The sequence below is a fragment of the Anser anser genome (genome assembly GCF_964211835.1).
Source record: "Anser anser genome assembly, chromosome: 7".
Lineage (NCBI taxonomy): Eukaryota > Metazoa > Chordata > Aves > Anseriformes > Anatidae > Anser > Anser anser.
In genome coordinates, this window is record NC_139727.1 from 34,876,068 (window position 1) to 34,893,158 (window position 17,091).

At 40.9% G+C, this 17,091-nt stretch overlaps 1 protein-coding gene across 1 annotated transcript in view; it reads right to left on the reverse strand.

The window, feature by feature from the left end:
* RAB11FIP2 (RAB11 family interacting protein 2) overlaps positions 1–12,486 on the reverse strand; it is a 35,629-nt gene extending 23,143 nt beyond the window's left edge. The window contains exons 1-2 of the mRNA XM_083843630.1: positions 11,893–12,486; positions 86–528 (exon numbers count right to left, since the gene is read on the reverse strand). Of these exons, the coding sequence (XP_083699756.1) occupies positions 86–528; positions 11,893–12,245 (796 nt within the window). The 5' untranslated portion in view covers positions 12,246–12,486. The remainder of the gene's footprint in view (positions 1–85; positions 529–11,892) is intronic.
* Between the last annotated feature and the right edge of the window lie 4,605 nt (positions 12,487–17,091).

Below are 17,091 nucleotides of genomic sequence, written 5' to 3' on the forward strand. Positions count from 1 at the left end.
ACTAAAGAAACAGACTTTTGAATGTCCTAGTAGCAGCGACTTGTGATTATAATTGCCAAGATTAAGTAGCATGAGTTTTACTTACCGCCTTCATCAACCGAACCAAAAGATTCTAGCTGACGCCTGAAGAGATGAGAGTAGCCAACTGTGCCGGATTTTAGTTTTTCTGAGGAGACATGTGATCCTGTTAAATCTGACATTGAATGCGCTGAAGATAACCGTTGAGGTCCCAAAAGGAAAGGTTTTTTTGGTTTTGATTTCATTTGTACTTCACCACTACATATCTCTATGTTTGCATCTGGTATGTGGGTGCTTGGAATGATTGCAGAGGATGTATCTGAAAACGTCCCATCATTTTTTCGACCCTTCATTTTGTCTTTTAGTTTAGCAAAAGGGGATTTGGTTTTGTCCTTCATTGACAAATCAAACATACTTGCTGTCATGTTATTCCTCATAAACTGAATATTGACCTTTATTTCTCCTCTGTCTTTAGTTCTTTTTCCTTGTCTGGACTCTAGGTGAAACCACCTTAAAGGAGAAAAAGAACAAGTTAAGCTGTGTTTTCCAGAGGCTAGTCATTGAATTCTAGTTAGTTGGTTAATGTCTGGCTAGTATAATTAAAAATAGGAAAACCAAATTCCATACCAAAAATCAAAATATTCCTGTATTGAAAAGCTTTTTAGTCCATATTTGTTTTTGAAAGAAGAAGCATTTAATAACTAAAGAGGCATGAAGCTCTTTGCACTATTCACTTGCTGCAAAAACCAAAGTCAACTCAGTGGAAGCTTACTAAACTTCACCAAAGCCAATGGGCTCACATCTGCTTACAGATAATTTGTACCTCATTAATTATAGATACAAACAAATTTTATTGTACTATTAAAGGATCAGTGCTATTTTTCAAGTAGCCCTTATTTACCTGAGATGCATTAGACAAATGTTTACTATGTGCCAAGGATTTGATTCATTAACCTATTCTCGTTTGATTTTGCCTCAGTTTATGTGCTAGCAAACGTTCTTCCTCTCTGTCCCTTCCTTCTAACCACTGGTAACAATTCATGTCAACTGCACTACCAAGAAAATATCTGAGACCTTGGAATGATTTACAATCATCATTTTGGTTTTGCAACTGCAACCCCTGCTGACAGCGACAGCATCTCCACAAGCAGCAGTGGCAGAACAGCGAGCACGTAGGGTTGGGTATCTAACACTTGCCCCATCTTTTGCAGGTCACCAACAGGATTAACTTTAGGACTATTTCCACAGGCTTTGGAACCATGTCTCAAACCTCCACTCAAGGCTTTTTCTAAGTATTGAGACTTTTTCTAAGTATTAAAGTGCTCAATGGCTTATTTGGTTGGTACCGTGAAGGAAAAGCAATATACCACTTCTCAACCTCCCTCAAAAGTTGGGGAGGAGAGAACAAATCCCCTAAAGGACAAGCTCTTCTACCTGTAGAGATGATGCTAAACCTTAAGTCCCGAAAAAGTGCACAAATCCCTCACAATTTATGGAATTACTAATTTCAAAATATATGAATACAATATATGTATTTTAGCTCTGTGCTTACACAAGTTAGACCAGTAAAAAAAACAGCTAAACACTGGAGTAGCAGCATCCCAACAGTTACTGTAAGATGGTTCCGTGTAGTAACGCATTGCCAGGAGCAACGCACGCATCCCAGCACAACCGTACATCATCATGACCAAGTAACATTTGAACCGGAGACTAAGAAATGAAATTGCCTATCAACGCAGATGCAAAATTGATTATGCAGTTATACATACATTATTCAATACTGCCAAACACACAAAACAAGGTCAGAGAAGGAGAAAAATAGCCCTCAATTTCCTTTCAGATTTCATAAATGTTTTTAAAGGTGACAGCTGAAATCAAGTTTTCAGGGAGAGATACTATTTTTTGAGTTGAGAAAATACTTTCAAAAGTGACCTTCCAAAGAAACAATGAAAAGGTAAAGAGTATTATGGACTTTATTGTTGCCTTGTGACATCCAAAATGTTTTATATACCACAGTAAAACAGAATAATTAAGAAATATCAGACACTGTCCTGACACTCTGTCCTGACACTGGACAACATGAACCCAGACCAGCAGGTCCAGGAGTTCAAAAAGGACAATTAATGAAGGATGATTAAACTTGCTTCCTAAAAGTTTTCCTTCTGCTGTGAGATAACTTCGCTTATGTATTTTAAATGAAAAGCAAAAACTGAAATATGTTAAGCGTCTGAAAAAGATGGATGGTTTTTCCTTTTAGTTAATAAAATTTCACTTCTTGGTAACTGATTCCAGAAACTCTTTAATTCATCTACAGTCTCTAAAGAAAACATACACAGCAGAAACAAGAGTGACTGACTCTTTTTTATGATGCATAACATCACAAAAACTGGAAGACAAGATAGGCTGCTTCCTTTAAAACTCTTCTTTAAAAGAAATTATGTTCATACGTTCTTTTTTTAAAAAAGAGCAATTAAAATATGTGTAACAATCAAGCAAAGCCTTTGCTTATAGATCTCTACAGATTTTGTCTGTGTGAAAAATACAACAAGAAAAAAAAAAAGAGAAAGCCCTGTCCATGATTGCTTACATAGTAGACAAATATATATATAAGGCTTATGACTTTTTGACATTCAAATTTATTAGCTCACCTAGACGGTAAAGAAACATTTTCCCTTTCCCTCCCCTCTTATCTCTCAAACAATATTGTATCTCCGATAAGATTCACGAATTTTCATGTTTCTAGTTAGAAATAACTGAAACTTTAAACACGTATGACACATGCTAACTTGTTTTAGAACAGTATCAAGACACAAATTCTTCAGCTTTTGGTGTGCTGAAGAAAGACTTTTCATTTAAAACTTAATTCAACCCAATTATTTACATTCTTATCATGAATTAACAACTACCCCGTGTCGCTATCAGCACCCCCCCACTAATGGTATACCTACGCATACTGTTTTGACATTCACCAGGTCTGAAGGAGAGAATTTCGGTACACAGCTCATACATCGACATCTGTGGATTGTACGTTTGTTTTCAAAGCAGACTTTGAAGAACTTTACACCAAAACTAAGTTCAGCTGGGAAAACAAAGAAACTCTCCTTACCCTAGTGAGACAGAGATGCACGAGGGACTGGACCTTGTACCTGGTGGGACCAGGCTCAACGCTATTTCTGATTCCAATAGAATTTAATCATAAACTTTTTACTCTAGCTAAATTCCTCTGGACTTCAGTGGAATTTCTATTTGAAGAATGATTGCTAGATCAGGTCTGTGTATAAAACACATACATTTAATTTTTATAGGCATTTCAAGGAGGGTTTTTTTTGTTACCTTGGAGAGTTTATCTTGATTAACTTACAATGAAGGTTCCATATGCTTCAGCTCATAACAGGACAATATGAGAAGCAGACTCGATGATTTTCTTCAAATTCAAAGGCAAATAATTATTTTTTTAAACAGATGAGAACAAATGCAAGCAATGCATTTGTGTGGAGCTGCACGTGAATAAGCGAGTCTGTAAATGTTTCTTATTAGAATCTGTTTCTACAACACATGGGCGTGAGCAACAAATAGAAAAACAGTGCTGTACATAATAGAAAAAAGAATTGGAAAATGAAGTCCACTGTTTTCAGATAACATTTTGATCTTAAAATACTAAATTCCACTATACCACTGCCAATTTTAAAAATTGTAATGTATTATAAAAGCCAATAAAACTTGCTATTTTAGTTTTGTTTACAGTACTTTTAGCCACAATAAATGCTCCATTTGTCAGGCTGCCATAAGCTTATTCTATAGAAAGCCTGAACAAAGTAGGAAAATAGCCAATAACATACACGAACAAAACAGGGTGGCTTTTATGAGAGCAGATGCCCTTTTATTTAATAACCAAATATTACATCCAGTCTTGCAGACAGTCTTTATTTAAACAGACCTTGTACAAAGTCTGGCAAATTTTCTCAACTTCAAAGGAAGCCCTACTGCCTCCTGAATCACATTCATACTTCTTGCTCTCACCTTCCAATGTTCTGTAGGACAACATCCTCCATACACCCTCTAATTTCTTCTTCTCCCCTATGGTTTCCATCAGAAGAACCATTGCTTCTTTTTCTCATATGGTTTTGAGTGTGCTAATGGGCTTTCCCTGTCTTGCACAGGTTTCTGATCATTTTTATTTTGTAAGTATTATATAAACTGTCAGTCTACACGCTGGCAATTTTTTGAACACATAAAGAGATCAGGATTCATGGCTGAATAGGAAAAATCCTGTTGCTCAGCCTGCCCTGAAAAGCAAAGCCCCAATCTGAAGAAATGTGGCAATTTTCTAACCATGACAAAATTACTTAATTTTGGCCACGCCTACAATTAGGGGTGGAAAAAGAAAGCTCCCTTATTTCTGGGAGAGACGCTAACAATCTTCTTCATATTATTAAAGAAAATTGTATGGTATGAGTGGCAATGAATCCTGCACCTTAGGAAAGGCAGACAGGAAGAGTAAAGGAGAAAAGTAAAGTAAGTTACTATTAATAAGTTACAAAAAATCTAGTCTGCTTAATTCCACCCAAATAACTAGTGATCTACAAATATTTGTATTTTCAACACAATTTCTTCAACTTTTCTTTTATTCCCCTTTTGCTGATTTCATTTTCCTTCCATGTACTCGGTTTTCCAACTCACTCTTGCTTACCTCTACTACTCCCGTTATTCTTCATCCTACATCCAACAAATGTTTTGAAAACAGTATCTTATTCCTCCCCTACTAACAGCAGGAAGCTGATGTCATGGTGTCTTACCTTCAAACACTGCCATGGAATTTGACTGTTCCAAGACTTGGTCCTCCTCTTGTTTTAAGAAGTGTCACTCAAGCTATTCTGCTCAATACGTGACTAACAGTATAGGCATGAAAAATCACCATCTATTTTAATTATATACAACTTTATAAGCCTCCAAAACCACTGGGATACCTATCTACCAACTTCAACAGGCATTAGAAGTCTTCTAGCCAGCACATTCAACCTGCGTGTGAAAGAGAGGATCTTCTGACTCAGTTTCCTTGCCAGTGCTGAAGATGGGAGCAAAAAAAAGGAATTTTCCCCCTCATTTCACTGCTTCGCAAATATGGCATTCTGCTTTCACTCCATAAATACCTACTGAGTTGATCTAATATCCCTTTGCTGTAATTTTTAGTTTGAATCAAAGATTTTTGCAAAACCCTGATTTTAATTGTGAAATTACTGAATTAATTCTGTTTCTAACCTTGACTTCACGGCTAAAAGCAGTAGCCTGACCTGGTAAGTGACTTCACTCTGCTACGCAGTTATGAGGAGGTCAGTAGGTACTTATCAAACTACCCCTAAAAACACCACCAAAATCCCAGTGACAGAACATGCCCACCAGCCGTCATGGGAAGGAACTACTTCATGTTAGATTACATTTGTCTGAGTTAGATACACTGAAGAAATTTACTCCACCAAATCTCAGTAACATAAATGTCCTCAGCTAATGGCTAAAAAGCAGCATCCAAAGCCCAGACTTGTCTAGCACATTCATTAGCAGCAAACACACTTAAAAAAATGCAGAAGGTATTTTTTCCCAGTAAGTCACTCGGATACTCAAGAGTTTTACTTAAAAGGTGGAAAAGTAGGAAAATTAAGGCAAGGGACTGAGCCCAGCCTCCATAGCGCATGAGGGGAAATGAAGAAGAAAATGGATTATTTATTAAGATAAGTGATGACATTCACAAAGATGAATACTATTACTTTCTGGAAGCCAACCGAAATGAGATATACAAAGTAGAGTTTAAAAATAAATATTACAGACTGACATTGTAACACCACAAAACATATGGGAGCTGACACATATTACAATACCCGTACAAAGGGGTTAGCTAACATCAGCTGGAATCAAAGTAATTAAACCGGTCTTCGTTTACACTATTTATTGTTTTGGCTGAAGACTGTGTGTGAAAACTTTAATTTCAGAAACAAAATAAGTGAAGGTATGAGGATTAAGGCGAGTTATTTCACTTGTGTGTGTGGAAGCATGCGTGTGTGCACAGAAACTGGAGCGCAGAAGTATTGCAGTCCAGATGGCACTCAGGCTCTGAGTCAGAATTATGACTTATTCGGGATATACGCTCACAGTTGTTGTCGAAACCTAAATGCTGGGAATATTGCTAGCTGATTTTAAAATATTGCTATGTTGAAGCTACAGCTGGGCTCCACTTTTTGCTTTTCCCCATAAGCAGCTTTTTCTTCTGTTTGTTCCCCACTACTAACTTTCCTCCTTTTTGTTTTGTTTGTTTGTTTCCTGAGTGCTACCACAAAAGCAACAGAACAAATCCATATAGATCCTCCACACTGCTTATTCTTTTTGTACCTTTAAGAAATTTTGTAATTACCACTCTTCCCACTTTTGACTAGAGCAGAATGAGTTTTTCTCTCTTGCTTTAACCACAACATTTTGATAATTTATGTTACAGCCTGCCATTTCCACTAAAATTTAAGACTGTAAAATGAGCCAGAATGCATTGTTCTGGTTTGAAATAAACGTAAGGCTCAAAATTAGTAAATAATATTTATTATGTTTTGTATAATTATTTATAAAAGTGTTCCTTGACGAGCACTGAGCCCCCCCACAATCATGCTTTCTGTTTATTCACAGTTGTTTGCTGACTCGATCCAAGCTGCACTGGAAGCCTGCCTCCTGCTCACGCTGCTGCAGATGAGAGAGGACAGGGCAGAGGCAAGCGAAGGGGGAACCTCTCCGTATAAAAGAGGGCGGCTGATGAGAAAGAATTCACATTAATTTGGAGGAAGTCACAACATTTTCCTCTGTTTCAGGAAGCTCAGCAGTTATAAGGAGAAGCACGTACGTTAATGTGAAGTGGTATTGATCGAGGTCAATCTTCAATTTTTGTGATTCGCTTCATGAGAAGTTGTTTGTGACTCTTTTATATGGCCAACGTACACAGCGGACAAACATCTTAGATAACGCCAAGACTCCTTTACTGTACTCTGCTCAGATAAACATTTTTGTCAATACTGCTGCAATTTGACGGTGCGGAGAGGAGGCTGAGGTATTACAGAAACCAGGGAGAAGGGGAAATAAGTCACATACCAAAAATGTCTCCTCCAAAAAAAAAAAAATCTTTAAGAAATAACAACTCTACTACGGCCTGCCCCCTCTAGATTTACCCTTCCAGAGAAGTGTTGCACCTTAAATCAGCTGAAGGTATAATAAAATTAGCTCTCCAGGAAAGCTAATAAAGGAATGGACAATAAATAATGTGGAATTAGAGGACAACAAGGAGCAAATGAATGCTGATGAAATAAGTAATATCATGGTGAAAGCTAATGAAAATTCTTTTTTTCTGTTGTTGTGCTCATTTAGCACACAGGAGGGGAAAAAAAAAACACACTAAGCAGTCATTAAGAAAGCTACTGAAAAATACTGCAGTAAATTAAGATATGTCAGTAAATGGGTATTTTTTACTCCATAGTAATTCAAAAATGTGTTTTGATGTTACGCATTGTCAGATCACCAGCAGTATTAAGGCAACTATGAATTATAACTGAATTGAAATAATTACAAAAATATACATACACTTTAAAACAACACAGTCACCCGTCGTCATTTAAATTTAACTGTGAGAGCGGAAGAGGTGTATTTGTTCTAGAATAGCAGGCCAAAAAAAAAAAAAGGCAATGTATTTACCAGTATGAATAAAAAGGAAAATTGCCATGGGATTTTACTGCAAAAAAAATTAAACTATGGTAGAAATCTACGATCAGAAGAATTATGCTCAATATACCTCCAATGAAGCCGTATCTCCCAAGTTTCTCAAACAGTTAAATAAACTCACTAAAAACTCCTGACATCTGGAGCCTAGTTTTCAAGCCTGGAGAAATGAACAGAAAGAGTAAAAAGAGCCTGCCCATTTCTAATTACAGCAGAGTCGCCAGAGAGACAAATTTACAAAGCTACCACGATGCAATGGGCACTTTTTTTTTTTCACAAAGGCAGAAAGAAAATGAACTAGGATCCTGCAGATGCTTTGGCTGAGGTCTCTGGAAGAAACCTAGCAGATGACCATCTGAGCCGCATCTGGATCTAACTGTTCCAGGAATTTTCACTTTTAAGAAATTGAAAAATCATCGGTTTTAGGAAGAAAAAGGACATTGCATGATGGTGTATACAGAACTTTCACTATCAAATTATACTAAATCGTTGCTTTGTTTCATTAAACCCTTTGCCAGAGCAAGTTTCTTAGAACACCAGACACGCAAATCTTATCGTGAGGCCTCTGCCTAAAAACTTCACTGCAGAAAGTATTTTTCTTAAGGTGTCACAAGCAACAAACAAAAAGCGTTATACATAAAAAAAAGGATTATTTTTCTCTAGCATGTTTTTCAAGCTGCAGTGAATTTGTAAGGGTATTTCTTCCAAATTATCAAATATTAAATAAATTTTTTAAAAAATACAAAGAGCTGAATGTCACACACCCCGTACTCTTCCTAGGAATTCAAAATCAGCTGGTAGCCTTCACTTCTCATACCTCCTTACTAAGAAAGCACTAGGGAATTGCTGACAGGGTTCAGCATTGTGTAGAATATTAAATATCTTTTTTGCAATACCCTGGTGACTCTTGAGTCTGTCTCTTACAGCACCATATGTACAGCTGTGTTGGAAAGAGGAAGCTATTAAATATATTAAAAAGTAGAAATATTACCAATAGACACTTCATCAAATAACTGGATCTCATTCATCCCCAAACAAAGCAAGAAATGTTAAGGTTACATCAACATAAGAAAATAACTCTGGATTTAATAACACCACAAGCCTGTTGAACATATTTGAAAGTAAAAACATTGCTTAATAAAACAGATTAGTGTTTCTGAAACAATGAATATAGCTTTCAACCATCAAATGCTTCGGTAATAAAGACATTGGACTCAGTCTTGAAAGGTACTGGGTATCTCACTTCCCATACCACAGTCACAGCTAGATGGTCTTCAGGTCCAAATATATCACCCTTACTTTACTGCCAACTTAGGACTAGGAATATTTTGTATCAAAAAGGATTTAATAAAAGGAAAAAAAAAGCATTTTTTTGAGATCACATTTGTGAGTATTTTCTTGAAAGTTTGCCTCCCTCTCACACACACTTTCAAATATTGCATCTACATCTCCAGCTAACGCTTATGGGAAACAGCAACAGCAGACATGCGTTCACGAAGGCATAAAAGGAGACAACCACAATAACTTTTCAAAAACATCTAAATGCTTAAGGACCACGTTATTTTTTTTTTCCAAAACGATTTTCCAAGGGACACATTTTTCTTGGTTTCTAAGCATATAAAGACCACAATAGGAAAGTGGATTTTCGATGGCTCCTACCTCGTAAGAGTTTAAATCAGCAGTCAGAGAGCACGTGCTGCCAAAACTCCAAGCAACCATCTAGCCGCGCTTTTACACGCGAGACTTTTACAAGTAGGGCTGTTAGGCTCTAGAAGCCTAACACCCATCAGCTTCTAATAAGATCTGCAATCTTAAATGCTCAAGTAACTCCTGAAAACAGGACTTAGGCTGTTTGTAAAAGTTTCCCAACGGTCCCCTGTCTGGTGAAGCATAGCTCGCAGGCAGCGCGGAGCGCTCTCGGGAGCCCTCGCGTTTTCAGTGGTGGTCTGGGGAAGCATCGCTGCACATTTACGTAGCAGGAGTTCTTCTCTCACACTTCAGAGAAAGAAATGAAAGAGCAACGAACACATATGAAACCAGGCTAAGCACAACTTCATGTAAAAAGTACTGGCAGGATCTGAATATTTATTGAACTGACAAGGACTATGTTAATTTCGCCAGTTACAAATTCTTGAGATAATTTTTTAACACTCCAACACTATTTTTACTAAAATTAATGCAGAAGTGTCTGGATCCCCAAAGGGAAATAGGTTTTCTTATTCACAGTAATACATGAATAATTTACATATTTTCCTACAGTTCGTGAATACATATTTTTATCTAGTTTGACAAAGTTTTCACATTTAGTAGCACTTTTACGTCATTCATTCACCTTTTTCTTGCAGAGCAGCTAGGTGTTTAACCTAAAGCAGTTGTCTACTGACTTCCAAGATAATTATGGCTGATGATTAAAAGAATATTTAAGATCTATGTCTGAAGAGCACTGAAACTTTTTGAACCAAGTGTAAACAGAAATTAAGACCCTAGGGCTAGAGGCATTAACATGTATTGCAAAAAGATAACTGTACCGCTACTGGTTTGCCCTATCTTTTTAAGATAAGCAATTAAAAGGTGTATTACTTTGCACTACAGACCCACAAGAGATTCTTTATGGACATGTTGTTCCCTGTTATATGGTTAGGGAACATACTGTTTTGTTAAAAATTCAGTTAAAATAAAAAAAAAAAAAACACAACACAAAGCAAAGACAGCTTTGACCTGTCTTTGGTGCTCCTTCAACCTCAACCACCACTCCACATAAGCAGAACCAGGTTTTGAGATGGTTTTCAGGCTCTGATCAACAAGATCTGGCTAGTGTTGCTGCATTGACTGCCGCCTCCAACTGTCTGCTCCGACTCTGCTGGAGGTTGACGCCTCCACAGCACAGTCAGCAAAAGATAAACGATGCCAGAGTCTTAGTCACTGATGCAAAGTCCACCATCTCACCATAAACCACCACCTCTAGCAGAAGAAATACCTCTAACAGTAAAAATGCCTAACATTGGTTTTACCAGCTGAGGTTTGGGCACAGGTTCCTTTCTACTCTACTGATGAGAGATGAAGGAAGAAAGACATCTGGGGCAGGAACTTCTTAACTGCTGCAGAACATCTTTGACCACTCACAGCTTGCTTAGAGGTCTCTCCATGCTGTTCTTGTACACCTTCTGTGGGACAAATCTAGCTAAACCAGACATAAATAATATAGTCACAAGCATGCTAGCAGTACCCTTACACCTATACAGTTATTCCCATACCCTTTGGAGGATAAATCACACTGGCACCAGACATCTTTGTGCAACCATTCCCCCCCCAGAGATGCTAACAATTTTACTAGTTTAGCTAAAAAACAGACTCACAAGAACAAGTTAGATACATTTACTGCTCAGTCTAATAAATTGCTGTGATGCTTTTTTTTTTTAATTATATTTTTATTTTTTGCATTCTAGTGACTGAATTTGCTGGCAAACAACATTTTTACTTGAAAAGTATTCTGTAGGTAATGATGGAGGCTACTACAATGGCAGAAATTTCTCTTCTGTCTTCTCTGTAGAGGCCTGCTTGCAGGATCGTGGCCTAAGACTAATCAGGATCAGAAAACTACCACACTGCTGTGGGAAGCCTTCATTAAGTCACAGTTCATTGACCACTAAAACATAAATATAAAATATTTAAAGACACTTGGTTGCAGCGATTGAAGAAAAACATTTTTAGAGGGAATGACACCAGGCTTCAACAGAGCCTGAGTCTCATACATGGTTCAAACAGGTACAAGCTGAATGGGGATACTGCCTTTAGCAGAACAAAAAAAGAAATCATTAGAAAAACAGACTGTAATGAGCTCATGTTGCACACAATAATCTGTCACAAAGTGTTAATGTTATTGACAGCCCTGCCCTGCGCTGGGTGACCACTATGATTTCAGTTAACTTCTCTTTGGAAGAGGTCAGTCCCCAGTGACATAACTGTATATGCCTGGGGCTTTCAACACACCAGAGAAGAAAGAAATGCCCTAATTTCATTTCAAAATTCCTTAATCACAAGGCTATTTCCCATCCCCCCTCCAAAGTGCATGCATACAAGGAATACAAGTTATAACGAGAAAACAAACAAAACCAAACAACTGTCACTTACTCTGTTTTCCTCCTTTGCTTGTCCTCAAATATATCGTTCAGACTGATTGCCACCTGGCCCAAAAACTTGTCCAGCCCCACCAGCGACCTGTGCATGACAATCAGGTACAGGATGTATCTTTCTGGGTTCTCCTGCATGAGTAATCCGGGCAGCTCGAAAGAGGCCTCCTCTTTCCATACTGGATCCAGGGTCTTCTCGGCTACCGAGGTGGAGTACTTCTCCTTGCCCAGCTGTATGATAGTGTAAGCGTCGTTGGTGCCACCTTTGCCTTTGGGCTTCAGACCTTTGGCTTGAAGAACCGTGACTTGCACGTGAGTTGGGAACCACTTCTGGGCTTGCTCTGCCAGCATCATCTTTGAAGCAGCAATACCCGAGTCCAGGGCACTTACAGCGGGGACACCTGTCAGCCTCAGGGCGCTCTTCCCCCGGCACTTCTGCCTACGGCTGCCACTGACCGGCCCCCGGCAGCCCTACCGGCGGCTCCATCCTACGCCCTACCGGCTCCCGCTCTCCCTATTCCCGTCCCCTCGGCCCGCCGACACCTCTCCCTCCCGTCCACGGCCCCCAGCTTCTCCCGGGGCCGCCCGGCGCTGCCCGGGGCCCGGCTCCCCGCCCGCCCGCTCCCGGCCGGCCCCGCCGCCCGCAGGGCATCCCCCGGCCCCGGGCCCAGCCGCGGCGCGGAGCCCCCGCAGGCCTCCCCCGGCCCCTTACGGTCTCGGTGCTGCCTGAGGGCGGCGGGCAGAGCCGCGGGGCCGGGCCGGCGCTGCCCCGCCGCCGCCTCAGCCTCTCGCCGCGCTCCCCCCGGCCTGACGGGCCTGGCGGGCCGGCTCCGCCGCTTCCGCCTTCCCCATGCTGCCGGCGGCGGCGGCGGCGGCGGTCAGAGGGCAGAGGGCAGGGTTCGCCCCCTCCCAGCCGCCGCCACCGCCACAGCCGGGCGGTGCCTCCCCTTCTCCTTCTCCTTCCCCGCCGGCCGTGGCCGGGCTGAGAGGAGAGGGGGGCCGGGCCCGGTGCCGCCCGGGCGCCCGGCTGTGGGGCCGGGGGCAGTTCACCCGCATCAGCCCGGGGAAGGCTCCTCACGGGGGTCCGAGGAGGAACGGGCTCACAGGCCGGCCCCAGCCCGGCTTGTCCTGCTGCAGGCTGCTTGGGGAAATCCTGGAACTTTTGGCTTCTTAATTTTTTTCCTACCCCACCCTGACAAGTGTATTTAACTTAAGTGAGGAAGCAAAGATAGCTGGCAGACGTTTTGAGGGCACAGTTTTGTTGATGTTGCACACCTGGAGTCAACGGGTGTTTCTGCACATGCACCTGTAAGCAGAGTCACAGGCATTAACTTCACTTCTGCAAAAAACAGAAGCCCCCGCCCACAATATTGGTTGCCAGGGTCTGTATGGTCTGTATCCCACCCATGTAAACCACAGCAAGCAGAGATATCAGCAGCCCAGTCAGATAATACTTCATCCACCACCCCTCACTCACGAGTCCCCAGCCTGTGGCCCATGGGTTAGTGAGCAACAAAAGCTTGGGAGACCTTCTCCTGCTGCTCTGAGCTACAGGAAATTAAAAAGCTAAAACTGAAGGCCATTAGGGAGAGTAAAGTATGATGTTGCCCACAACACATAACGCTGAGCGAGTTATTGTCCAGGGTCAGAAAAGGTTGGGGATCGCTGGTCTGCACACAGTCATTAGTTTCCCTTTTCAAGCCGAGCCTAGGCTCATGTTATCTCTAACAGTTTAAATAACTACTTGGATGACCCTTAAGTTTTGACTGTGAACTGGATGTTTGTCTGCACGCTCTGATAATTAATACGGTACTGGCATGTAGTTCCTCTTCCTCATCATATCTGCTTTTTGTTCTTGTCGGAAGATAGTCCAGTTGGAAATGATAACTTCAGAACATTTCTTGGGATCATACTTAGACAAAAGCATGTAAATGAGTTAGCTAGGGTAGCGTTTCTTGAAGAGTATGAATGCTATAATTATCTGCCTTGGTTTGGTATTGGTGAGTGTTGTGGTTTAACCCAGCAGGCAGCTCAGCACCACACAGCCTCTCACTCACTCTCCCCAAGTGGGATGGGGAGAGAATCAGAAAGGCAAAAGTGCGGAACTCATGCGTTGAGGATAATGACAGTGTACTCAGGAAAGCAAAAGCTGTGCACAAGCAAAGCAAAACAAGGAATTCATTCACTACTTCCCATCAGCAGGCACATTCAGCCACTTCAAGGAAAGCAGACCTCATCACACATAATGGTTTCAAGGGAAGACAAACGTCATCGCTCCAAATGTCCCCCACTTCCTCCTCCTTTACCCCTGCTGTTATTGCTGAGCATGATGCCATAAGGTATGGGACATCCCTTTGGCCAGCCTGGGCCAGCTGTCCTGGCCGTGTCCCCTCTCAGCTCCTGGTGCACCCCCAGCCCAAGGCTGGCCGTGCAGAAAGTCCTTGCCTCTGTGTAAGCACTGCTGTGCAACAACTAAGCATCGGTGTGTTATCACCACTGTTTTCATCAAAAATCCAAAATACAACTTCATTTGAGCCTCTACAAAGAAAATTAACTCTATCCCAGAAAAAAAAAAAAAAAGACAATATCCACCCCTTATTCCATACCACTTAAGCCATGCTCAGGTCCCACACTTTCCTATAAATCCTCGTTAATCACGACTCTTCAATTAATACACTGATATTCCCTTAGTCTGTAGACCACCCCTGTGAAATGTCCATAAAATATCCAAGGAGTTTTTTTAGTCCATGACTTAGCTTTTATCTGTTATGGTAGTTGCTCAAGACAGGAGAAGCAGTATGTTGTGTGGAATTACTGGTCACCAAAGCCATCTCGGGTCAGGTCACTTGCTCCGCTGCTTGTGAGGCTCATCCTCCAACATTTCAAGTGGTTCCTGCTATAGGACTTCCCAGAACATGCAACTCAGAGTTACAATAATTTAAAGATTTATCCATCAAAATCTCCACCCTTGGTCCCTTCGGATCAGACTACAGGGTTTAAAATTGCAAAGAATTCTTCCCGTCGCCCCTGCTCCAGCCTGGACTTAGGCATTGGCCACAGTCCTTTAGAGGGGTACCTGCTCCAGCATGGCCTTTTCCATGAGGCACAGTCCCTTCAAAGGTCTACCTGCTTTGTAAGCACTGCTCAGCAACAACTAAAATATCAGTGTGTTATCAACATTATTTTTCTCCTAACTTAAAAACAACATACCAGCCACTATGAAGAAAATCAATTCTATCCAGCTGAAACCATGACGATGAGATACCATTGATCAAATTAAGGCTGCACATCAACTCTTTGGGATAAATCACCTTCACCCCTCACCTGGAAATTTCTTGCCCTCCTCTCCAGCTGCCAGTGTCCCTAAGATCCTTAGGTTTCTTTCCAAAACGTGTCACAATAAGTTGTTAACAAAGTTCCCAGGCTGAATTGCTGTGCTTGGGGATGGTGTAGCAGTATTTCAGACAAATGGCTGGGAGAGTGAGGAAGGATAATGATAAAAGTGTTCTGCAGGAGACTGAGGTCATGGGGAAAAAACACTGGGGAACCAGTAAAACATATGTAAATCACATTATTTTTTAAACGAATTTTACCACATACAACTTCTGTTTTAATGGAGTATTCTTCATTGCATCAAATCTAAACCAAGCATGATGCAATTATCAAATGAAAACAAGAAATGAATTTTAGGTAGGCAGAACGTATTTATTTAATCAGAAATTTAAGTCAGAAATCACGTCTTGCATGCTGTGCATAGAAAAAGTTTTATGAACTCTTACAGCGGGCAGGATTTGTGCTTTTTCCTTGAATTTTATTGGTATTCTATTATTTCATCTTATCGTGCCTTTCTAAATTGGGACTAGCTTGAATACATATGCTTGCAGCTGAACAGGGGAAGGTGAAGGAACTTTTGTAACTCGGCCTAAAATATACCAACACAATACACAGTCTGCTGTTCCTGATTTAAAAGTCAGTGACAGATTATTAGTCCTCTTCTCTTTGTCCATAACCTGGCATGTGAGAAGAACAGAGGGGAGCCTTTCTCCCTGTCATTGCTCTCCCTCTCTCTGTTCATCTGGCGGAGCAGGCAGTGGGGACCTCTCGGCTCACCCACTCCCGTGAATTAGAGTGAATTTTGTTCAAAGGTGCACCAGATATAATTTATTCCCTCTTATAGCCCTCCAGGGTCAAGCTGCAATCCAGCCTTTTGATTCCATCCTCTTTGGAATAGGGACATTGTCTTCTTGAATGTAACGTGCAATATAAATGACAAAACATCTCAGTTAAATAATGATATCTCCAGCAACACAGCATCCCCTGACACTATGTTAGAGCATTAATCCAGAAACGACTCAGATTCCCATTTACTAAACCACCGCCACCACTCAGTGGCTGCATGCACTGTAGGTTTTGCTCATCCCCGTCCATGGTTCAGCGAGTATCACACTAGAAAAATCCATTTTGTTTTCTGTGCACTGCTGTGGTGATGAGACTGTAATGTTCCTTCACTTTTGCTTTTCCTCCATATTGAGACCAAGCATTGTGGGTGCAGGACAAACAGTGCAGGAATATCAGTGGTCATTAAGATTAAATATGTTGCCTTAGCAGTACAGTGGGAATGCTAATGAGGATGACTAATCTTTGAGAAACCATTTTTTCTGCCTGAATTTGAAGCAGGCACTAACCAAGCAACAGTTCATGTGGGGAAGGATACCATGAAGCTGAGGGGTGATGGATAAATTCTCTTGTCACTGTCTCTTTGCTGATTAGAATAAGCAGACAAAAATAGATACAGGAGAAGGAAAGTCCTGGGACTCTGGAAGAGATAATTAAAACTCAAATGTCTCTTGGGTAAAGAGAGGCATTTTCCTTAGGCTGTGTTTTTGGCAAGATCTGCAATTCATGCTTGCTCGTGAAAAGCACTCATCTTTTTATGTGTCAAGGTCATCACGTTCCTTCTTCTAGTTAGCTCATGTCACTAAAATGCATCTTAGTCATAAAAAGCTGTTTATTTTGAGTGGTTTATTTAGGAAGGAATTACAAAGTGGACTGAACATGACAGAAGGGGCGTTGCCTCAAAAAGAGGAGGTGCAGGAGCAGCCAGGACAGGACAAATAGTGCAAATCAGAACCATAGAAGCCTTTCTGAGAGCAGAGGTTCTAGCTTTGATGACTTTTCTTCAGCAGCAAGAGGTCTGGCC